Raw genomic sequence first — 25,949 nt, 5'->3', positions numbered from 1 at the left:
CACCCACGGTGTCACTAGAGCGTCCACAGCTATCGCCTGAGGGTCTCTTGACCTGGCGCAATATCTTTCTAGCTTTTTGTTTAGGCGGGACGCCATCATGTCCACCTGTGGCCTTTCCCAACGGTTTACAATCAGTTTGAAGACTTCTGGATGAAGTCCCCACTCTCCCGGGTGGAGGTCGTGCCTGCTGAGGAAGTCTGCTTCCCAGTTGTCCACTCCCGGAATGAACACTGCTGACAGTGCTAACACGTGATTTTCCGCCCATCGGAGAATCCGTGTGGCTTCTGCCATCGCCGTCCTGCTTCTTGTGCCGCCCTGTCGGTTTACATGGGCGACTGCCGTGATGTTGTCTGACTGAATCAGTACCGGCTGGTTTTGAAGCAGGGGTTTTGCCTGACTTAAGGCATTGAAAATGGCCCTCAGTTCCAGAATATTTATGTGTAGGGAAGTCTCCTGACTTGACCATAGTCCTTGGAAGTTTCTTCCCTGTGTGACTGCCCCCCAGCCTCGAAGGCTGGCATCCGTGGTCACCAGGACCCAGTCCTGTATGCCGAATCTGCGGCCCTCTTGAAGATGAGCACTTTGCAGCCACCACAGCAGAGACACCCTGGTCCTTGGAGACAGGGTTATCAGCCGATGCATCTGAAGATGCGATCCGGACCACTTGTCCAACAGGTCCCACTGAAAGGTTCTTGCATGGAACCTGCCGAATGGAATTGCTTCGTAGGAAGCTACCATTTTTCCCAGGATTCGCGTGCAGTGATGCACCGACACCTGTTTTGGTTTTAGGAGGCCTCTGACTAGAGATGACAGCTCCTTGGCCTTCTCCTCCGGGAGAAACACTTTATTCTGTTCTGTGTCCAGAACCATCCCCAGGAACAGTAGACGTGTCGTAGGGACCAGCTGTGACTTTGGAATATTTAGAATCCAGCAGTGCTGTTGTAGCACCTCCCGAGATAGTGCTACCCCGACCAACAACTACTCCCTGGACCTCGCCTTTATCAGGAGATCGTCCAAGTACGGGATAATTAAAACTCCCTTCTTTCGAAGGAGTATCATCATTTCGGCCATTACCTTGGTAAATACCCTCGGAGCCGTGGATAGACCAAACGACAACGTCTGGAATTGGTAATGACAATCCTGTACCACAAATCTGAGGTACTCCTGGTGAGGATGGTAAATGGGGACATGCAGGTAAGCATCCTTGATGTCCAGTGATACCATGTAATCCCCCTCGTCCAGGCTTGCAATAACCGCCCTGAGCGATTCCATCTTGAACTTGAATTTTTTTATACATGTGTTCAAGGATTTCAAATTTAAAATGGGTCTCACCGAACCGTCCGGTTTCGGTACCACAAACATTGTGGAATAGTAACCCCGTCCTTGTTGAAGTAGGGGCACCTTGACTATCACCTGCTGGGAATACAGCTTGTGAATTGCCTCTAGCACTGCCTCCCTGCCTGAGGGAGTTGTTGGCAAGGCAGATTTGAGGAAACGGCGGGGGGGAGACGTCTCGAATTCCAGCTTGTACCCCTGAGATACTACTTGAAGGATCCAGGTATCCACCCGTGAGCGAGCCCACTGATTTCTGAAGTTTATGAGACGGGCCCCCACCGTACCTGGCTCCGCCTGTGGAGCCCCAGCGTCATGCGGTGGACTTGGAGGAAGTGGGGGAGGACTTTTGCTCCTGGGAACTGGCTGTATGCTGCAGCTTTTTCCCTCTACCTCTGCCTCTGGGCAGAAATGACGCGCCTTTAACCCGCTTGCCCTTATGGGGCCGGAAGGACTGTACCTGATAATACGGTGCTTTCTTTGGCTGTGAGGGAACATGGGGTAAAAATGCTGACTTCCCAGCTGTTGCTGTGGAAACGAGGTCCGAGAGACCATCCCCGAACAACTCCTCACCCTTATAAGGCAAAATTTCCATGTGCCTTTTAGAATCTGCATCACCTGTCCACTGCCGAGTCCATAACCCTCTCCTGGCAGAAATGGACATTGCACTTATTTTAGATGCCAGCCGGCAAATATCCCTCTGTGCATCTCTCATGTATAAGACTGCGTCTTTAATATGCTCTACGGTTAGCAATATAGTGTCCCTGTCTAGGGTATCAATATTTTCCGACAGGGAATCTGACCACGCAGCTGCAGCACTGCACATCCATGCTGAAGCAATAGCTGGTCTCAGTATAATACCTGTGTGTGTATATACAGACTTCAGGATAGCCTCCTGTTTTCTATCAGCAGGCTCCTTTAGGGCGGCCGTATCCGGAGACGGTAGTGCCACCTTCTTTGACAAGCGTGTGAGCGCTTTATCCACCCTAGGGGATGTTTCCCAACGTGACCTATCCTCTGGCGGGAAAGGGTACGTCATTAGTAACCTTTTAGAAATTACCAGATTCTTATCGGGGGAAGCCCACGCTTCTTCACACACTTCATTTAATTCCTCAGATGGAGGAAAAACTACTGGTAGTTTTTTCTCTCCAAACATAATACCCTTTTTTGTGGTACCTGGGGTAACATCAGAAATGTGCAACACATTTTTCATAGCCTCAATCATGTAACGTGTGGCCCTATTGGAAGTTACATTAGTCTCATCGTCGTCGACACTGGAGTCAGTATCCGTGTCGACATCTGTCTGCCATCTGAGGTAGCGGGCGTTTTAGAGCCCCTGATGGCTTTTGAGACGCCTGGGCAGGCACAGGCTGAGAAGCCGGCTGTCCCATACTTGGTATGTCGTCAAACCTTTTCTGTAAGGAGTCGACACTGTCACGTAATTCCTTCCACATAACCATCCACTCAGGTGTCTGCCCCGCAGGGGGTGACATCACATTTATCGGCATCTGCTCCGCCTCCACATAAGCCTCTTCATCAAACATGTCGACACAGCCGTACCGACACACCGCACACACACAGGGAATGCTCTGACAGAGGACAGGACCCCACAAAGCCCTTTGGGGAGACAGAGAGAGAGTATGCCAGCGCACACCAGAGCGCTATATAACACAGGGATGAACACTATAACTGAGTGATTTTCCCTTATAGCTGCTTAAATATATATTGCTGCGCCTACATTTAGTGCCCCCCCTCTCTTTTTTACCCTTTGTAGCTTGAAACTGCAGGGGAGAGCCTGGGAGCGATCCTTCCAGCGGAGCTGTGAGGGAAAAATGGCGCCAGTGTGCTGAGGGAGATAGCCCCGCCCCTTTTTCGGCTGACTTTCTCCTGCTTTTTTATGGATTCTGGCAGGGGTATTTTTCACATATATAGCCTCTGGGACTATATATTGTGATTATTTGCCAGCCAAGGTATTAATATTGCTGCTCAGGGCGCCCCCCCCAGCGCCCTGCACCCATCAGTGACCGGAGTGTGAGGTGTGCATGAGGAGCAATGGCGCACAGCTGCAGTGCTGTGCGCTACCTTGTTGAAGACTGAAGTCTTCTGCCGCCGATTTTCAGGACCATCTTCATGCTTCTGGCTCTGTAAGGGGGACGGCGGCGCGGCTCCGGGACCGGACGATCGACGTCGGGCCCTGTGTTCGATCCCTCTGGAGCTAATGGTGTCCAGTAGCCTAAGAAGCCCAAGCTAGCTGCAAGCAGGTAGGTTCGCTTCTTCTCCCCTTAGTCCCTCGTAGCAGTGAGTCTGTTGCCAGCAGATCTCACTGAAAATAAAAAACCTAAAATATACTTTCTTTTCTAGGAGCCCAGGAGAGCCCCTAGTGTGCATCCAGCTCAGCCGGGCACAAGATTCTAACTGAAGTCTGGAGGAGGGTCATAGAGGGAGGAGCCAGTGCACACCAGTTAGACCAAAAGCTTTCTTTTAGTTGTGCCCAGTCTCCTGCGGAGCCGCTAACCCCCCCCCCCCCCCCCCCCCCCCCCCCAATGGTCCTTACGGAGTCCCAGCATCCACTTAGGACGTCAGAGAAACAACAAGAATGCTAAAAACCCGCTTATGTGAACATGTGTACAATATTAGGAAGGGTCTAGAAAATCATACCCTCTCTATGCACTTCAATCAAGTACATAGTTCAAAAGAATGTGAGATTAAGAACTTCTGGGGAATTGAGCAGATAAAAGGCACATGGAAAAATAAGAACATTGAAACTAGGTTGGCTAAGTCTGAGATGAGGTGGATCTTCAATTTGAAGACATTGGTTCCACAGGGACTCAATGGAGAATTTGAATTGAAGTGGTTTTTAAATTGATTATTCTTTATTTGTCTATTTATTGTGTTTAATATGGTCATTGATTGATGTAATTCAGTTAATGTCATAATTTGAATGAAAACTAATTGTTATTTCTGGAAATTATGAAATGCACTTTATTTTTAATAGTAAGTGTGTTTTAGTGATCTTTTACTTAGACTAATTTTTGCTTTCTGTTTTATATCTTCAAAAAATGGTGTTATTATCCGTTGATCCCCGTAATCCTATTATTAGCTTCAAGAAGCTTTGTCACCCATATTATGTGACCGGAATTGATATGCCGCCTGGTGGAACGCATCCTGGCCCGCATGGCAACAGGAAGAAATCAGCGTACACCAACCGTATGAAAGTTATGTAAAGACGCGATATCACATGACCGGAAGTGACGTCTGGTGGAACGCATCCTGGCCCGCAAGGCAACAGGAAGAAATCAGCGCACACCAGCCGTATGAAGGTCCTGTCAAGACGCGACATCACGTGACCGGAAGCCGCCGGAAGTGGTGATCGCGGAAGCACGGGAGGCGGTGCGGTTTGAAAAAATTGGTCACCACCTGTTTCTTATCTGGGTTGTTTGTGTTGTTTAAAAGGGGAGGACTTTTTTGGATGGACTATCCGCTTTTGAAAAAGGTAATAACCGAAACGCGTTAAGCGGACTGGTCTTTGCATGCTGACGTTGTCCTTCCATTCCTTTACTATTCCACCTGGAGGGGAGCCGTGAGTAGCCGGAACTCTGACTGTACCTGCTGTTTTATCATCTTCTCAGCTAGCCAGTGTGGACTTCTGTGTGGGAAATTTGGGACAACGCTGTGTGATATGCTTTTATTTTCTTTTATCATGTGAGTGCATTTGTAGAAAAATAAATATTTATCTGTCAAAGGGATTATTGCACTATCGCCTTCTTCTCTTTATTGTCCCTATGTTGGAGGTACCTTGACATATACTTTTGGGACAAAGGTGGAAAAAGGCTCTCTGACTACTTGTGGATTCATCTAGAGAAAATCTACATTATAAAGAAAACCCTTATGTGCCTGTTTTTTCTGGAAAACATTGTGAGTGAGATGCATTGAAAACAGTACTCCTGCACAGTTCTCAAAAAGGACTTCTACACTATTGTGTTTTTTTTTTCTTTCTCTTTGTATTCTTGTTGTCCCTCATCATTTGAGGAACATCAAACTACATTATATAGGTTGTGATATTGAAGATATCCCGATACATGACATGTTAGATCCAAGGAGCGCCAAAGGGGAATATTAATATTTTGGTATACTGTGATATTTGTGAAGTAGGTGAAACTTCTTTTATTACCTCTGGGCTGATCTTTAGACCTTTATTGCGCACTTTACAACCACTTCTTCCATTTTTGTATATTTGCATCAAGTGAAACGTGTTTTCAGACTAAATGAGGAGTATATTGGGTCTGACGCAATGAATTGCAATTACGTTCTCAGTGATGATTCATTCACTTGTGATTGACAAGGAGTTTGCATTTTGGGGGAGGTAATGGGGAGTAGATGCAAAATCGCAGGCGTGTTGGGACAGTTTTTGGAGCATGTATCAGCCGCTGACTGCGATCCTGAGTGACCATAGACACAAGTAAGTCTATGGTCACTCAGAATGGCCGCTGTACAGGATCTCGATGTTTCCCGGATTGCGGGCAGGCGCAAAGGCTCCAGTGGGTGTCTCTATACAAGTCCTGGTGGTTGTTTCATTAGCATAATTTCGTACGTCCTCTGGGTCAAAAATCGCATCTGTGGAAGCATTCGCATACTACTAAGAATCAGGACCTTTGTAATTTAACACTGTAAAGATTATGTTGTCTAAAAAGAAACTTTTTCTTTTTGGTGTGGTGGGGGGCTTATAACATTACATGCTACTTTGTTTTATTTTTTCATAAACTTCTTGAATTGTGCTTTGGATCTTTTCTCCTCATGAATAAAAATAATTGATGGTGCAAATAATGAAATGACGTATTCCTGCATTGCTGGGTCCTGTTACAGTAAATCAATGAAGTGTCCTCATGTTAGCATATTATGATTAGCATGACTTTTTAACCATTTTCCCACAAGGATTTAAATGAGAAAAGGAAAATCAGACTTCTGGGATTTATATACATTGGCAAGCGCACACATTTAGTGTCATTGTATTTGAGTAAATTTATGTTGCTTATTACTGATTCATTTTTGTATTTTATTTGACGATAAATTTAATTTATTCAGAGTCATAAACATGGCGTTCCATTTTCATTTTCCTATTCTGTGCGCTCCTCTCATTCTGCTTTACTTTCACTCGCATAAACTAGCTGGGAGAATTATGACAACTGTCTATGCAAAATAGAGGAGTGAGTCTAGCAGGGTGTCATCTGATGCTTAATAGGGCCACTTTTTATGATAAGAATAACTTCCAAATGAAAGAAAATAAGCAATGTAGGTGATCCATTGCTAGGCACGACAGGCAGCACAAGGAAATGGATTATTTCTGTGGTCTCAATTGATAAAACAGCCCAGGATGAACTAAGCCTGACAGTTTATTGCTTTTTTTCTGTGTAATATAAACATACTTATTTCATTTGTTATAGTAGCAAAAAAAAATCAACAATGTATGTAAGTGTCTGCAGTGAGCAGTTTGTCTAAGAACTTTAACTTCTTTTTTGTCAGCTCCAGGAGTCTAACACTGATCGACAATTGATTGAGACATCACCGGTTCTGAAGAAGCTGACAAGTTTTGAAGAGGCAATTGGCGTTAACTTTACACACATACGGCTTCTGGCTCGAGCTTTCACCTTGAGAACAGTGGGATTTAACCATTTGACCTTGTAAGTAAAGAATATGATCTCTTTATTTGTTTTCTTGTTGCGTCATACACAGAGTATCAATTTTTGTGCAGAGTGAATAATAGTAAGCAAACACACATGGAGAGAAATGCATTGTACCACTGCTGGGGGAAAGAGTAGATTTCTGTGTATATTGTTTGCAGTGATAATAATTCTTTGTTTATATTGCACCTTTCTCTCAATTGGACCCAAAACACTTAACATTATTGGGCAGCCATCTTTTGCTCACTTAAATGCTGTAATCATTCACATCAGTTCTTTCACTATTGGAGTTTATTGTCTGTATTCCTTACCCCACATACCGAAAGATTATGGTCTGTATTCATCAGACGCCACCTACCGGTATGTCTTTGCAGAGTGGGAGGAAACTGTAGTACCTGGGAGAAACACAAATAAATTTTGAGAGAACATATAAACTCTGCACACCATTTCAGTTCCCTTTGCAGCAGGTATTTAACCTGCCACCAGAATATGAGGCAGACACTTCAAGTGCATACAGCAATACAATGTTGTGGAAGTGCGGTCCAACACTTTTTAGGTGCTAAGCACACGCAGTATGATGTGACACATTCCACAGCATGCTGCACTTGTGTCCTTGTTTAGTATTTGCTAATGTTGAAAGGTATTATTATTTATTTATTGCCAGTTATTTATATAGTGCACACATGTTCTGCAGAGCTGTACAGAAAATATTTGGCCATTCACATCAGTCTCTGCCTCAGTGGAGCTTACAATCTATACCCTGCCACATATGTACACACACACACACACACACACACACACACACACACATTCACGCTATGGTTAATTTTGTTGGGAGCCAATTAACCTATCAGTATAGTTTGGGATTGTGGAAGAAAACCGGAGCACCTGGAGGAAACCCACGCAAGCACGGAGAGAATGTACAAACTCCACACAGTAAGGGCCATGGTGGGAATTTAACGCATGACCTAATTGCTGTGAGGCAGTAATGCTAACCATTACACCGTCCAGTATGCAATAACCACCTCACTGCAAAAGTTTTGTTACATTTTGTTGTACTTTAGTCACTTTGTAAAAGGAGCATTTACTATTAGCAGTATTTTACTAATAAATACATCTCCCTTTAGATGTCTGAACATTCACCCTCTTTGCACCAGTGTACGGGGTATAATTATAAAACCCTCAAAAATACCTCAATAAGTATCATTTTTTTTTATTTCTGAAATAAGGAGTTAATGATTGGGGTAATGTTTCAATAATTATGTGCCGGGACAGAGGTTCCAGGGAGCTCTTCCTGTATGCTGTTATTACCCCCTGGCTTGTACCTGACAGAGTTACTGCGGATGTGCAGCCATTACTCTGAGGGGAATGAAGAGGAAAAAGTCAGCTTTTCGGAACCTTCCTTTTGCTAACTAAGAGATATCTGTTGAGGTATCCTCTTAATACATTTTAGGGAAACATAGTTCATTTCGAAAGGGTATGATAAATACAGAAGACCCCTAAATGATGGAAGTAGAATCTTCAGCCTACTCATATAGGTTTTAATTTAGAATTGTACGCAATTCCAATGTTTTTCTTCTGCACATGTGCGAAAGTCTATGGAAACCCTTACTGCACACTAGCAAACTGCAGTTGCGGTTCCGCACACAGTTGAGTACTACTTAGCAAAGATAGAAGGACTTGCAGTAGTGAAGTGGGCATTTCACAGAGTCTGCTTCACACGTGTACACATGGGAATGCTTAAACTAGCAGTTGTGGCAGCAACTCTGACTCAGGACCATAGCGTGGGTAAAAGTATGTCCAGAGCACTAACTAGTCAGTGTATCGAAAGAGCAGAATTTAAAATTCTGTTGAAACTGTCAGAAAACCGTAATTGGAAGAGAGAATACAGATTTTTCAGCTAGCCAAAACCCTAATACTAAGTATCTAGTACACTATAAACAAACAAAGATGCGAAATAGAGAAAAGGTAAAAGACAAGGCCAATACGAGTGACCTGCTTTATGCATTGTTATACCTTTTCTGTGGCTTCATACCAAATCCTTTGCAACAAAGAAATAAATAGAAATCCTACGTACCTAGTACACTATATGCACAATAAGACACAAAACTGGGGGAAAGATACAAAATTGAGGAAAATGCACAGTTCGGGAATCTCTACCCAAGGGTCACCAGGCATCACATGCAATATGGCACACAAGAGAACGGTGTTGGAAGACACATCTATATGCACAAATTAAAAAAATGACCAAATGTAACAAAATGAAGTAATGCTTAAGCCCCACCCACACTGGACGATTTTTTTGAACAATGTGGACGATAACGACACATCAATAAGAACAGTCGTCCAGTGTGTCCGCACAATATCTTTAACCTTGCGCACCCCCGCGTGTTGTTAACGATATCACCTATCATTCGAACATGCAGGTCAATCTGACGATATCATCAGAAATTGCATGTTCGGGGTTGTGGCAGGGTGATGTCACTGAATGATATTGTTAGCGATATTGTGAGGTGTGTATGCAGTATGTCGTTTGCCCAAGAGTTCAAGGACAAACACTGATGTTATCGGTTATGGAGCAAATCGTTTAGTAGTGTTTACCCAGCTTTAAAGAACAACACCGATTTAAGTAAATAAATCATAGAAATTGTAAAAACTGATATATTTACCACTGATAATGTATGCTGACCATAAAACAATGTTATTCCATTAATATATTAATTAATAAAAAAAATTATTAAAATCAGTCAGTGACACATATTACAAAATGCATATAATATTCAAACATAATTTAGACCCTAAATAGCCAATTTCATCAGTCTGATTATTCACTTTAGTAACTAGCTAAGTTTCAATTCACAATATGAATATAGCATAAAATCCTACAGCTGTAATAATAGACCTCACTTGTGTCAGGCAGATATAGCAGAAAAATAAACCAGCTCAGAAAATGGATTATGTAAATGTCATATAGCAGCAATTTCAAGATAGTATGTTACCAATCCTGTGAGTGTCTGGAGTCCTTGTTAGCAAAATTCCTTGCAAGATATTCAGTCTTTACAGTATAGTATGGGAGGTGACAGTCAAAAGGTCAACATGAGAAAGGTCTACACACATACAGTATGGTCGACACATTTTTTTTTTAGGGTTTTGCTATGTTTTTACAACTTTTGTTGCTTTTACTAATCATATCACAAACTACAGTATTACCTTGAGTACCTTTTGCCTAGCTCAAAGAGAGCCTGTGAGGGGCCGCATTTCACAAATTTGGGTAAAATATGTTTAAAAACACAAAATAACATAAAAACAAATTAACTTTATTTGTGTCAACTTTTTTTATGTCGACCTTTTTGACGGTCAGCCTTTTGACCCAGTCAACATTTTGTCTGTCGACCTAATGCTGTCTACCTAATGACTGTCAACCTATTTAATGTCTATCTTCTGTTTCACACCCTATATAATAGCTGTGTAATGTACACCTTCATCCCATAATGACGCATAACAAAATGTGTTATGTTGCTGACTCCACTTATCCACCTTTGGACATCTTTGTGTGGCCTTGATTCTATTGTGGCATTACTAGGCACCAGCACACTGGATCTTTTGGACCCTACCCAGTCTTTACTGTGAAGACTGGACATCTTGCAAGGAATATTGCTCACCAGGACTCCAGACCCACTCAGAACTGATAACATATACCCCTCTAACACCGCTGCAAAAAACTTGGGTTATTGCCATGTTCACCCACGTTGCGACTCGGTGTGAAAGGGTACCAGAAAAATAACCCAGGGAATCCAACTCAGGTAGCAATCGGGGTTGGTCCCGGGAAATATCCTGGTTAAGGGGCAGTATATACGGATAACCCTGGTTAGCAAAACAGACTTCCGTTAACACTCTGAAAGCCAGCTCACCAGCACTTGAAGATGATGTCGCTGGCAGAGGAGGAGCTCCAGCAATTACTCTGGTCCAGCCTGTGGTGTGAACGGGTTTCAAGCCTCTGTGAAACTGCTTGAAACCCCTGGTTCAGTGACCCAAGCTGGACCCATGATTTTGGTATGAAAGAGGTAATACTGTCTTGAAATTTGACTTTTTTCCTCTTGTTTTACATTTGCTCAGTTTTCATGTTCGGAGATGGATTATGTTGCTTCTAAATTAGAATAGTGAACTTTATGATAAAAGTACATTCTTAATGTGAATTTGAACTTAGCTACAGTTACTAAGGTGAATGATTAGATAGATGGCATTGTCTGTCTGGTGTCTGAATAATATTGTTTGAACATTATATGCATTCCATAAGATACATATTCATTGGCTATACTGTATGAATATTTTATGAATATTTTTTTTAATATAGTTTTAAGAATGATTACATTAATTGTGAATAAATGAATGCAAAATAACCTTTGTTTTATGGTCCATATACTCTATCATGGTGACTAGAACAATTTTTATATATATATATATATATATATATATATATATAAATATATATAATTTTTTATGAATTTAATTATATTGATTTTACTGTTCACTAAAGGGGGTTACACATGTAGAAATTTCTCCCAGAGATGTGTACTGAGCGATGTAGCACAGGGAAAAATAAAAATAAACGCTCACTTCACCCAGCGGTGAAATGAGCAATCTGACTTGATCTGGCATGCATGCTGCCAAATCTAGAGCCGGCGATAGCGCCGTGCGGTGCCGCGCATCGTTGTCGCCGGCACCCCTACACTCTGAGCGGTGTGTGCTTAATTTCTAAGCAATATAGTCAGATTGCTTAGAAATTAAGCACACGTCGCTACATGTGTAACCCCCTTAAGATTCTTTTTTGTGTACATTTGGTCTTCTTACTTTGTTTTTTTTTTTTGTTTGTTTGTTTTTTGTTCCTATATCTTTGATACAAGAAAGGAAAGAAAGTTGCCATCCCTCATGGATTACTTTTAAGCAAATGTGGTTTTTTTTACATTGTAAGTGCCTGCCTGCACCAGTTTCTGAGGTTTTATAATTCTCACACCTTTCAGAAACTTTCTGTTTTTCTTTTTTACTACAATACTTGTAGGTTTGCAATTTTAAGTTTATGTATATTGCACCAAAATGTTTGCTTGATTTATAATGTGCAGATAGTGTGTAAGATATAAGGACACCTTTATGGAGCTTTTTGTTTGATGTTTTTTGAGTTGTGGTAAATGTGCAGAATACACCTGCTGCTTTACAGATAAGTCCCTTGTCTAAATCTAATTGTTGGCGTAATAATGTTTCTAGTAGACAGTACATTCCTGTATCCACATTCTACCCCGCTGTGCCATTACACACTGATGCGATCAGGTTTGAACTGACATGTGCAAGCATTTTGAAATTGCTGGTGTCAGGTTTGTGACCCAGCAATGGTGAGCAGACTTTTCGCCTAGCTCCCTAGATTCTGCATCAGAAGTCACTGTGCCAACATTCAGTATAGCGGTTTTTATTTACAAAAATGGTCTTTCTCTAGCGTCCTAGTGGATGCTGGGGACTCCGTAAGGACCATGGGGAATAGACGGGCTCCTCAGGAGACAGGGCACTTTAAGAAAGAATTTGGATACTGGTGTGCTCTGGCTCCTCCCTCTATGTCCCTCCTCCGGACCTCAGTTTGAATCTGTGCCCGGATGAGCTGGGTGCTACTTGGTGAGCTCTCCTGAGCTTGCTATAAGAAAGTATTTTGTTAGGTTTTTTTATTTTCAGAGAGATCTGCTGGCAACAGACTCTCTGCAGCGTGGGACTGAGGGGAGAGAAGCAGCCCTACTCACTGAAGATAGGTCCTGCTTCTTAGGCTACTGGACACCATTAGCTCCAGAGGGATCATACACAGGATCTCACCCTTTGTCGTCCGATCCCGGAGCCGCGCCGCCGTCCCCCTCGCAGAGCCGGAAGACAGAAGCCGGTGAAAGAAGCAAGAAGACTTCGAAATCGGCGGCAGAAGGCTCCAGTCTTCACTGAGGTAGCGCACTGCACTGCAGCTGTGCGCCATTGCTCCCACATTAAACCCACATACTCCGGTCACTGTAGGGTGCAGGGCGCAGGGGGGGGGCGCCCTGGGTAGCAATTAGAGACCTCTTTGGCAAAAGTTTGCATAATATACAGTTGGGCACTGTATATATGTATGAGCCGCCGCCAAAATTGTACATGAAAGCGGGACAGAAGCCCGCCGTCGAGGGGGCGGGCTTCCTCATCAGCACTCACCAGCGCCATGTTTTTATTCCACAGCACCGCTGAGAGGAAGCTCCCCAGTCTCTCCCCTGCAGTTACACGGTTGAAGAGGGTAAAAAGAGAAGGGGGGCACATAATTAGGCGCAAAAATCAATATAAACAGCAGCTACTGGGTTAACATGTACGTGTGTGTCGACATGTCTGAGGTAAAAGGCTCCCCTAAGGAGGAGATAGAGCAAATATGTGTGTGTGAGGGTGTCTCCGTCGACAACACCTGTTTGGATATGTGTAATTAAGTGCTAAGGTGAATTTATTGCACAAAAGATTAGAGAACAGACAGGAAATCTACCCATGTCTGTCCCTATGTCGCAGAGACCTTCAGAGTCTCTCAATGCTCACTATCCAAAATAATAAACACTGATATCGACACGGAGGTTGACTCCAGTGTCGACTACGATAATGCAAAGTTACAGCCAAAATGGCAGAAAAGTATTCAATATATGATTATTGTAATAAAAGATGATTTGCATATCACTGATGACTCATCTGTCCCTGACACAAGGGTACACATGTTTAAGGGGAAGAAAGCTGAGGTAAATTTCCCTCCTCTCATGATGAAAAAGAGCGGGAATCTCCAGACAAGAGACTGCAGTTTCCCACAAAGAATTCTCAAGCAGTATCCCTTCCCCACTAGGGCCAGGATAGGATGGGAATCTTCCCCTAGGGTGTCACGTTTGCCCAAAAGGTAGCCCTGACGTAACTGCTGTTCTCAGGGATCCTGCAGATAGCGTGCACATTCTGGTACACTACTCAGACCGGCGATTGTGTCGGCATGGGTTTATAGCGCTGTGGCAGCGTGGACGGGTACCTTATCAGCAGAGATTGAGACCCTAGTATGTAGATATATATATATATATATATATATATATATATATATAGGTATATATAGAGATATATATATATATATATATTAAAGATGCTGTCTTAAGAGATATATATATATATATATATATATATTTCTCTATCGTCCTAGTGGATGCTGGGGACTCCGAAAGGACCATGGGGAATAGCGGCTCCGCAGGAGACTGGGCACAAAGTAAAAGCTTTAGGACTAGCTGGTGTGCACTGGCTCCTCCCCCTATGACCCTCCTCCAAGCCTCAGTTAGATCTTTGTGCCCGGCCGAGAAGGGTGCAATCTAGGTGGCTCTCCTGAGCTGCTTAGAAGTAAAAGTATACTTAGGTTTTTTTTTATTTTCAGTGAGTCCTGCTGGCAACAGGCTCACTGCAGCGTGGGACTAAGGGGAGAAGAAGCGAACTCACCTGCGTGCAGAGTGGATTGGGCTTCTTGGCTACTGGACATTAGCTCCAGAGGGACGATCACAGGCCCAGCCATGGATGGGTCCCGGAGCCGCGCCGCCGGCCCCCTTACAGATGCTGAAGCAAGAAGAGGTCCATAAATCGGCGGCAGAAGACTTTCCTGTCTTCATAAGGTAGCGCACAGCACTGCAGCTGTGCGCCATTGCTCTCAGCACACTTCACACTTCGGTCACTGAGGGTGCAGGGCGCTGGGGGGGGGCGCCCTGGGAAGCAATGAATTTACCTTATTTGGCAAAAAATACATCACATATAGCTCCTGGGCTATATGGATGTATTTAACCCCTGCCAGTTTTCCTGAAAAAAGCGGGAGAAGAGCCCGCCGTGAAGGGGGCGGGGCCTATCTCCTCAGCACACAGCGCCATTTTTCCCACACAGCTCCGCTGGTAGGAAGGCTCCCAGAATCTCCCCTGCATCCTGCACTACAGAAACAGGGTAAAAAAGAGAGGGGGGCACTTATTTGGCAAAATAACAGATATAAGCAGCTATAAGGGATAGACACTTATTGTAAGGTTGTCCCTATACATATATAGCGCTCTGGTGTGTGCTGGCAAACTCTCCCTCTGTCTCCCCAAGGGGCTAAGTGGGGTCCTGTCCTCTATCAGAGCATTCCCTGTGTGTGTGCTGGGTGTCGGTACGTGTGTGTCGACATGTATGAGGAGGAAAATGATGTGGAGGCGGAGCAATTGCCTATAATGGTGATGTCACCCCCTAGGGAGTCGACACCTGAATGGATGGCCGTAATTAAGGAATTACGTGACAGTGTCGGCACGTTACAGAAAACTGTTGACGACATGAGACAGCCGGCAGCTCAGTTAGTGCCTGTCCAGGCGTCTCAAACACCGTCAGGGGCTATAAAACGCCCGTTACCTCAGTGGGTCGACACGGACCCAGACACAGACACTGACTCCAGTGTTGACGGTGAAGAAACAAACGTATTTTCCAGTAGGGCCACACGTTACATGATCACGGCAATGAAGGAGGTTTTGCACATCTCTGATACTGCAAGTACCACGAAAAGGGGTATTATGTGGGGTGTGAAAAAACTACCCGTAATTTTTCCTGAATCAGATGAATTGAATGAAGTGTGTGATGAAGCGTGGGTTACCCCCGACAAAAAATTGCTAATTTCTAAAAAATTATTGGCACTATATCCCTTCCCACCAGAGGTTAGGGCTCGTTGGGAAACACCCCCTAGGGTAGATAAGGCGCTTACACGCTTATCAAAACAAGTGGCGTTACCGTCTCCAGAAACGGCCGCCCTTAAGGAGCCAGCAGATAGGAGGCTGGAAAATATCCTTAAAAGTATATACACACATACTGGTGTTATACTGCGACCAGCAATCGCCTCAGCCTGGATGTGCAGTGCTGGGGTGGCTTGGTCGGATTCCCTGACTGAAAATATTGATACCCTGGACAGGGACAATATATTATTGACTATAGAGCATTTAAAGGATGCATTCCTATATATGCGAGATGCACAGAGAGACATTTGCACTCTGGCATCAAGAGTAAGTGCGATGTCCATTTCTGCCAGAAGAGGATTATGGACGCGACAGTGGTCAGGGGATGCGGATTCCAAACGGCATATGGAAGTATTGCCGTATAAAGGGGAGGAGTTATTTGGGGGCGGTCTATCGGACCTGGTGGCCACGGCAACGGCTGGGAAATCCACCTTTTTACCCCAAGTCACCTCGCAGCAGAAAAAGATACCGTCTTTTCAGGCTCAGTCCTTTCGTCCCCATAAGGGCAAGCGGGCAAAAGGCCACTCATATCTGCCCCGGGGCAGAGGAAGGGGAAAAAGACTGCAACAGACAGCTTCTTCCCACGAACAGAAGCCCTCCCCCGCTTCTGCCAAGTCCTCAGCATGACGCTGGGGCCTTACAAGCGAACTCAGGCACGGTGGGGGCCCGTCTCAAGATTTTCAGCGCGCAGTGGGCTCACTCGCAAGTGGACCCCTGGATCCTGCAGGTGGTATCTCAGGGGTACAAATTGGAATTCGAGACGTCTCCCCCTCGCCGGTTCCTGAAGTCTGCTTTACCAACGTCTACCCCCGACAGGGAGGCGGTATTGGAAGCCATTCACAAGCTGTATTCCCAGCAAGTGATAATCAAGGTACCCCTCCTACAACAGGGAAAGGGGTATTACTCCACGCTGTTTGTGGTACCGAAGCCGGACGGCTCGGTGAGACCCATTTTAAATCTGAAAGCCTTGAACACTTACATAAAAAGGTTCAAGTTCAAGATGGAGTCACTCAGAGCAGTGATAGCGAACCTGGAAGAAGGGGACTACATGGTGTCTCTGGACATCAAGGATGCTTACCTCCATGTCCCAATTTGCCCTTCTCACCAAGGGTACCTCAGGTTTGTGGTACAGAACTGTCACTATCAGTTTCAGACGCTGCCGTTTGGATTGTCCACGGCACCCCGGGTCTTTACCAAGGTAATGGCCGAAATGATGATTCTTCTTCGAAGAAAAGGCGTCTTAATTATCCCTTACTTGGACGATCTCCTGATAAGGGCACGGTCCAGAGAACAGTTAGAGGTCGGAGTAGCACTATCTCAAATAGTACTACGACAGCACGGATGGATTCTAAATATACCAAAATCGCAGCTGATTCCGACGACACGTCTGCTGTTCCTAGGGATGATTCTGGACACAGTACAGAAAAAGGTGTTTCTCCCGGAAGAGAAAGCCAGGGAGTTATCCGACCTAGTCAGGAAACTCCTAAGACCAGGCCAGGTGTCAGTGCATCAGTGCACAAGGGTCCTGGGAAAGATGGTGGCTTCTTACGAAGCGATTCCATTCGGCAGATTCCACGCAAGAACTTTTCAGTTGGATCTGCTAGACAAATGGTCCGGATCGCATCTTCACATGCATCAGCGGATAACCCTGTCTCCAAGGACAAGGGTGTCTCTCCTGTGGTGGTTACAGAGTGCTCATCTCCTAGAGGGCCGCAGATTCGGCATTCAGGATTGGGTCCTGGTGACCACGGATGCCAGCCTGAGAGGCTGGGGAGCAGTCACACAGGGAAAAAATTTCCAGGGCTTGTGGTCAAGCATGGAAACGTCACTTCACATAAATATCCTGGAACTAAGGGCCATTTACAATGCCCTAAGTCAGGCAAGGCCTCTGCTTCAGGGTCAGCCAGTATTGATCCAGTCGGACAACATCACGGCAGTCGCCCACGTAAACAGATAGGGCGGCACAAGAAGCAGGAGGGCAATGACGGAAGTGGCAAGGATTCTTCGCTGGGCGGAAAATCATTTGATAGCACTGTCAGCAGTGTTCATTCCGGGAGTGGACAACTGGGAAGCAGACTTCCTCAGCAGACACGATCTTCACCCGGGGGAGTGGGGACTTCACCCAGAAGTCTTCCACATGATTGTAAACCGTTGGGAAAAACCAAAGGTGGACATGATGGCGTCTCGCCTCAACAAAAAACTGGACAGATATTGCTCCAGGTCAAGGGACCCTCAGGCAATAGCTGTGGACGCTCTGGTAACACCGTGGGTGTACCGGTCAGTGTATGTGTTCCCTCCTCTTCCTCTCATACCAAAAGTACTGAGAATCATAAGAAGGAGAGGAGTAAAGACTATACTCGTGGCTCCGGATTGGCCAAGAAGGACTTGGTACCCGGAAATTCAAGAGATGCTCACGGAAGACCCGTGGCCTCTACCTCTAAGACAGGACCTGCTCCAGCAGGGACCATGTCTGTTCCAAGACTTACCGCGGCTGCGTTTGACGGCATGGCGGTTGAACGCCGGATCCTGAAGGAAAAAGGCATTCCGGATGAAGTCATCCCTACCCTGATCAAAGCCAGGAAGGATGTAACCGTACAACATTATCACCGTATTTGGCGTATATATGTTGCGTGGTGCGAGGCGAGGAAGGCCCCTACGGAGGAATTTCAACTGGGTCGATTCCTGCATTTCCTGCAAACAGGACTGTCTATGGGCCTCAAATTAGGGTCCATTAAGGTTCAAATTTCGGCCCTGTCGATATTCTTCCAAAAAGAACTAGCTTCTGTTCCTGAAGTTCAGACGTTTGTCAAGGGAGTACTGCATATACAGCCTCCTTTTGTGCCTCCAGTGGCACCTTGGGATCTCAATGTAGTGTTGGGATTCCTAAAATCACATTGGTTTGAACCACTCACCACTGTGGACTTGAAATATCTCACATGGAAAGTGGTAATCCTGTTAGCCCTGGCTTCAGCCAGGCGTGTATCAGAATTGGCGGCTTTATCCTATAAAAGCCCTTACCTAATTTTTCATACGGACAGGGCAGAATTGAGGACTCGTCCTCAATATCTCCCTAAGGTGGTTTCAGCATTTCACTTAAACCAACCTATTGTGGTGCCTGCGGCTACTAGGGACTTGGAGGATTCCAAGTTGCTGGACGTAGTCAGGGCCCTGAAAATATATGTTTCCAGGACGGCTGGAGTCAGAAAATCTGACTCGCTGTTTATCCTGTATGCACCCAACAAGCTGGGTGCTCCTGCTTCTAAGCAGACGATTGCTCGTTGGATTTGTAGTACAATTCAGCTTGCACATTCTGTGGCAGGCCTGCCACAGCCAAAATCTGTAAAAGCCCATTCCACACGGAAAGTGGGCTCATCTTGGGCGGCTGCCCGAGGGGTCTCGGCTTTACAACTTTGCCGAGCAGCTACTTGGTCAGGGGCAAACACGTTTGCTAAATTCTACAAATTTGATACCCTGGCTGAGGAGGACCTGGAGTTCTCTCATTCGGTGCTGCAGAGTCATCCGCACTCTCCCGCCCGTTTGGGAGCTTTGGTATAATCCCCATGGTCCTTTCGGAGTCCCCAGCATCCACTAGGACGTTAGAGAAAATAAGAATTTACTTACCGATAATTCTATTTCTCATAGTCCGTAGTGGATGCTGGGCGCCCATCCCAAGTGCGGATTGTCTGCATTACTTGTACATAGTTATTGTTACAAAAATCGGGTTATTGTTGTTGTGAGCCATCTTTTCAGAGGCTCCTTTTGTTATCATGCTGTTAACTGGGTTCAGATCACAAGTTGTACGGTGTGATTGGTGTGGCTGGTATGAGTCTTACCCGGGATTCAAAATCCTTATTGTGTACGCTCGTCCGGGCACAGTATCCTAACTGAGGCTTGGAGGAGGGTCATAGGGGGAGGAGCCAGTGCACACCAGCTAGTCCTAAAGCTTTTACTTTGTGCCCAGTCTCCTGCGGAGCCGCTATTCCCCATGGTCCTTTCGGAGTCCCCAGCATCCACTACGGACTATGAGAAATAGAATTATCGGTAAGTAAATTCTTATTATATATATATATATATAAAACATGCCCAAGGAGACATGAGTATACTGGGTCCTAGAGTCAAAGCTATGTCGATTTCTGCTTGACGTGTCCTGTAGAATATGCAATGGACAGATGATGCCGACTTAAGAGGCATATGGAAGGCTGAGGATTGTGTGGAGAAGGGTTCTTGGACCTGGTCTCCACAGCTATAGCTGGTAATTCTGATATTTTGCCTTATATTCCTGCACAGCCTAGGAAAGCACGACATTATCAAATGTAGCCTTTCGAACAAAGAAACAAGAAAGTCCGAGGTGCGTCCTTTCTTGCCAGAGGCGGGGGCAGAGGAAAGAAGCTGCACTACACAGCTAGTTCCCAGGAACAGAAGTCCTCCCCGGCCTCTACAAAATCCACCGCATGTCGCTGGGGCTCCACAGGCGGAGCTAGGCCCGGTGGGGGCACGCCTTCGTAAGTTCTGCAACAAGTGGGTTCACTCCCTGTTAGATCCCTGGGCAATAAATATTGTGTCTCAGGGATGCAAGCTGGACTTTGAGAAGATGCCCCCTCACCGACGGCCCTGCCGGCTTCCCCCGACGAGAGGGAAACAGTGTTAACTGCAATTCACAAATTGTATCTTCAACAGGTGGTGGTCAAGGTTCCCCTCCTTCAACAAGGAGGGGGTTATTATTCGACCATGTGGTAGTCCCGAAACCGGATGGTTCGGTCAGCCCCATATTGAATTTAAAATCCCTGAACATATACCTGAAAAGGTTCAAGTTCAAGATGGAATCGCTAAGAGCGGTCATTGCAAGCCTGAAAGGGGGAGATTTTATGGTGACTCGGGACATAAAGGATGCATACCTTCATGTCCCCATTTATCCACCTCATCAGGCGTACCTCAGAATTGCGGTACAAGATTGTCATTACCAATTTCAGATGTTGCCGTTTGGTCTCTCCACGGCCCCGAGAATGTTCACCAAGGTAATGGCAGAAATGATGGTGCTCCTGCGGAAGCAAGGTGTCACTATTATCACGTACTTGGACAATCTCCTCATAAAAGCGAGATCAAGAGAGCAGTGACTGAACAGCGTATCACTTTCTCTGGAAGTGTAACGGCAACACGGCTGGATTCTATATATTCCAAAGTCGCAGTTGGTTCCTACAGCTCATCTGCCTCTCCTAGGCATGATCCTAGACACAGACCAGAAAAGGGTTTATCTCCCGATAGAGAGAGCTCAGGAGCTCGTGACACTGGTCAGGAATCTATTAAAACCAAAACAGTTGTCAGTGCATCACTGCACTCGAGTCCTGGGAAGGATGGTGGCATCATACGAGGCCATTCCCTTCGGCAGGTTCCATGCGAGGACCTTCCAATGGGACTTACTGGACAAGTGGTCCGGATCACATCTTCAGATGCATCGGTTAATCACCCTATCCCCCAGGGCCAGGGTGTCTCTCCTGTGGTGGCTGCAGAGTGCTCACCTTCTCAAAGGTCGCAGATTCGGCATTCAGGACTGGGTCCTGGTGACCACGGGTGCAAGCCTCCGAGGGTGGGGGGCAGTCACATAGGGAAGAAATTTCCAAGGGCTGTGGTCAAGTCAGGAGATTTGCATTCACATCAACATCCTGGAACTAAGGGCCATATACAACGCCCTACGTCAAGCGGAGACCCTGCTTCGCGACCAACCGGTTCTGATTCAGTCAGACAATATCACTGCAGTGGCTCTTGTAAACCGCCAAGGCGGCACAAGGAGCAGGGTGGCGATGGTAGAAGCCACCAGTATTCTTTGCTGGGCGGAGAATCACGTAAAGAGCACTGTCAGCAGTGTTCATCCCGGGAGTGGGCAACTGGGAAGCAGACTTCCTCAGCAGGCACGACCTCCACCCGGGAGAGTGGGGACTTCATCAAGAAGTCTTCACGCAGATTGCAAGGCGGTGGGAACTGCCACAGGTGGACATGATGGCATCCCGCCTCAACAAAAAGCTACAGAGATATTGCGCCAGGTCAAGAGACCCTCAGGCGATAGCTGTAGACGCACTATTGACACCGTGGGTGTTCCAGTCGATTTATGTATTTCCTCCTCTTCCTCTCATACCAAAGGTGCTGAGAATCATAAGAAAAAGAAGAGTGAGAACAATACTCATTGTTCCGGATTGGCCAAGAAGGACTTGGTATCCGGTTCTGCAAGATATGCTCACAGAGGACCCATGGCCTCTGCCTCTAAGGCAGGACTTGTTGCAACAGGGGCCCTGTCTGTTCCAAGACTTACCGCGGCTGCGTTGGACGGCATGGCGGTTGAACGCCGGATCCTAGCAGAAAAAGGCATTCCGGATGAGGTTATTCCTATGCTGATAAAGGCTAGGAAGGACGTGACGGCTAAACATTATCACCGTATATGGCGAAAATATGTTGCTTGGTGTGAGGCCAGGAATGCCCCTACGGAGGAATTCCAGCTGGACCGTTTCCTTCACTTCCTACAGTCGGGAGTGACTTTGGGCCTGAAATTGGGTTCCACTAAGGTCCAGATTTCGTCTCTATCCATTTTCTTTCAAAAAGAACTGGCTTCTCTTCCTGAAGTCCAGATGTTTGTAAAGGGAGTGCTGCATATTCAGCCCCCTTTTGTGCCTCCAGTGGCACCTTGGGATCTTAACGTGGTGTTGAGTTTCCTGAAGTCACACTGGTTTGAGCCACTCAAAACCGTGGAGTTAAAATTTCTCACGTGGAAGGTGGTCATGCTATTAGCCTTGGCTTCAGCTAGGCGTGTGTCAGACTTAGCGGCTTTGTCACATAAAAGCCGCTATCTGGGGGGGCGTGGCTAGAGGCCTAACAGAGAAGAGGTGTCCCGAGAGAGCTCCTACCGAAACAAACCCCATTAACCCCTCATTTCAACTTTTACCCCACCTATCTCTCCCCCATATCACCCCACAGTTGCCCCAGTGAGACAGGGCACCAAGGGAGTGAGCTGCGGAGCCGGAGCACGGGCTAGCCCTGTGCTTGCGGGTTGCGGCCTTCCCTGTAAAGTGAAGCCGGGGCCTAAAGTTATTGCTGCCCCCGCCTGTGATCGTCCGCTGCCCGGCCGCTAAAATACTGCCCCCAGACTTACCCCGCCATCGCATTCTGTGCCCCTTGCCTGGGGAGAACTGACAGGGCTTCAGTGAAGAGTCGGAGAGCTCCGGAGGGTGCAGGGCCGGAGCCGATCTGAAGTGCGGACCTCCGGTGGCGGCGGCCATATTGGATGTGGCGTCTGAAGGAATTCAGACGCTACACCGCTGTGTGAACACCGCCGGACGCGGTAACTGGCGGGGGGGGCGGACGAAGAGTGCTGAGGGACCTGGGGGCACCCAGAAGTATTATAAACCCCTGGGGGAGCCGTTGTAAAAGCCCAGGAGAAGTCCCTCCACACATTTTTGACGGCGGCCATCTTGGAGGTGGCAGGACAGCACACTTTATTTTACCTGCGCTCTGCTGCCCCTGCTGGAGCAGTGATTTTCAGTCACCCAATTAACAGAAGGAATCCAGCTAAAATCTCTACTCCACAGCTGCTATTTTTTTCTTTTTTTTAAATCTCCTACACTACATCTTATACAACCACGGAAAGGTGTGTTGTACATTGGGACGCTCTCCCGTGGACCCCTCTCACCGTATTCATAGATTAATGGGACCTTGGTCCTATAAATAATGTAATTTCACGGATGCCTGACTTCCCCCCCACCCGGACCAACTGTTAAGCACGTAACGTACAGGTGGACCAATCTTGTTACCACTCCTTAAACGGACGTTCACCAGATATTATGAGCAGAGCGAACACCAGAGCAAAAAAATCAGGAGCTTCACAAGATATCTCACAACACTTCTCACGACGAGAAAAACCATCAGAAGCCTCGTCTCCGTCCTCACCGATGCCCACCCCCATCATGGACCAGACGGATGCACCCTCGACCAAGGCGGACATCCAGTCCCTCCAAAACATGATACTAGACCTCAAGAGCTCATTTACTACAGCTCTCCAGACAGCGATCGGGGAATTAAAATCCGACATGGCGGCACTGGACTCCCGCACATCCGCACTAGAATCACGGGTGGACCACCAACAAAGTCTCCACAAACAGGTGGGGGAGGACATGAGTTACCTATCCAGCAAACTGGAACTCCTTAAGGATAAAGTTGAGGACAGCGAAAATCGCGAAAGGCGGAACAATTTACGCATCCGCAATGTTCCTGAATCTATCACAGCCTCTGAATTGGAACCATATCTCCAACGCCTGTTTCTACACCTGGTCCCGTCACTTTCAAATTCTGCCATCTTAATAGAGAGAGCCCATCGCGCACTGAGACCTAAACCAAAGGACTCGGAACCTCCCCGTGATGTTATCCTCCGATTTCTGTCCTTCAAGATTAAAAATAACATAACTCTGGCGTGCAGAAACTCAACCTCAATTTTATTTGAAGACTCCCGACTTCAGATTTACCAAGATCTGTCACCAGTGACCATTGCTAAACGACGCGATTTACGCTCTGTCACCTCCACACTGCGCGACAATGGTTATAAATATCGCTGGGGATTCCCTTTCCGCCTCATTGTGGAGATTGATGGCAAAATTAACACCATTCGCTCTCCTGATGATGGGAACAAATTGCTTCGAAAATTGCAGCTAACTCCGACTGCTACCTCATAGACGTGAAGCTCCTTTAATTTAATTTAATTTAAATGTTTATATAACGTTTAACCTAACTAATCTTGTTCTCAATCTTGCTCAACTAATATGTAAACCCTGTTTTAGGTACCGCTCCATACACAAATGCTCATTAATTTCCTTCTTAGAAGATTCTTGTTGGCGGACCTTTAAGCCTCACGTAGCACTAAGATGTTGTCTCGCTGTGCTGGTTGGCGGCTTGGAATCATTGCCATATAGATAAATTAACGGATGGGATTTTTTTTTTTTTTTTTTTTTTTCCCGAAGCCATGAGAGCTGTCTCTGGCCGCCAACCTGTCCAGCGATCATACCATTGGTTTTATTGTTGTTACTAAATTGTTATTATTTGTTATATAATCACTTATATTATCAAGTTTTACATTTAGGAATATTTCGCCCCTAAAACAAGTTTTAGTGGGCTACACAATGGCCCACCCATTCTGTTTGTTAGTGGTTTCGGGTGGGGGGCGTCAGTGCTTTATCTTGATACCTCCTCCCCCAACTCTTAGGGATTAAAGTTATTATCAAGCATAGAGGGGAGATACCCTCGTCTGTTATATTGCATTTGTGTCCCGCCAGAGAGCTCTCTCATCTTTCTTTTCTTTGAGAGCTCAACCTTGGCAGCCGAGTATCCTGCCTACTGGATTCTACGTCTGCTTTATTCTCTTTTGTTCCTCTTTCTTCTATTCCCCTCCTCTCTTAAACACCGGTTACAATACAACTGTGTATTAACACCCTTGTAATCGCAGAAAGATTGATTTATTTAACTAATATTGTTCGTATACAAAATCATACACTCCTATTTTATTCTTTTTATTCGTTAGTTATTCATTTTTTTTTTCCTCTGTCTCTATTGTTCGTATTAGCAGAGTCCGGGACCCTAGTGATCTCCAGCGAATTACCCTCTCCACAGCTTCAATCATGCCGCTAAAATGCCTGTCCATTAATGTCAAAGGGCTGAACACTCCTCAGAAACGCTCTCATCTCCACAGATCTCTCAGGACATTGAAAGGTGAAGTGATTTTTTTACAGGAGACACACTTGAAATCAGATTCCCATCCCTCCCTGACATCTAAACAATTTCCTATGGCCTGGTATTCCAATCATACATCAAAAAAACATGGGGTGGCTATCTTAATAAAAGGGTCAGTCCCTTTCCAATTCCTAGACAGTAAGCACGACAATGAAGGCGGTTATGTGATGGTGAGAGGAAAAATTGGACACGAGGAGGTTACCTTGGCTAATCTGTACTCTCCAAACACTGCCCAATCCAAATTCTTTCGTAAGTTTTTCCACGAACTTTACTCATATAGACGAGGTAAAATACTCGTGGGTGGCGACTTTAACATGGCTCTCACGGGCATGGACAGGTCCGGCCCCTTGCGTAGTAGTCAAACCCCGAATTCCTC

General features: G+C 45.9%; 1 protein-coding gene across 2 annotated transcripts in view; it reads left to right on the top strand.

Annotated features, from left to right (window-relative positions):
* Nucleotides 1-25,949, top strand: part of DROSHA (drosha ribonuclease III) — a 604,359-nt gene that overhangs the window by 508,736 nt on the left and 69,674 nt on the right. For both annotated transcript variants that reach the window (XM_063922973.1, XM_063922974.1), the window contains one exon: nt 6,853-7,010. In XM_063922973.1, the coding sequence (XP_063779043.1) occupies nt 6,853-7,010 (158 nt within the window). The remainder of the gene's footprint in view (nt 1-6,852; nt 7,011-25,949) is intronic.

Source organism: Pseudophryne corroboree, chromosome 5 (assembly GCF_028390025.1).
Source record: "Pseudophryne corroboree isolate aPseCor3 chromosome 5, aPseCor3.hap2, whole genome shotgun sequence".
Classification (NCBI taxonomy): Eukaryota; Metazoa; Chordata; class Amphibia; order Anura; family Myobatrachidae; genus Pseudophryne; species Pseudophryne corroboree.
The sequence above is the reverse complement of the archived record's forward strand: the minus strand, read 5'-3'. Positions and strand labels throughout refer to the sequence as shown.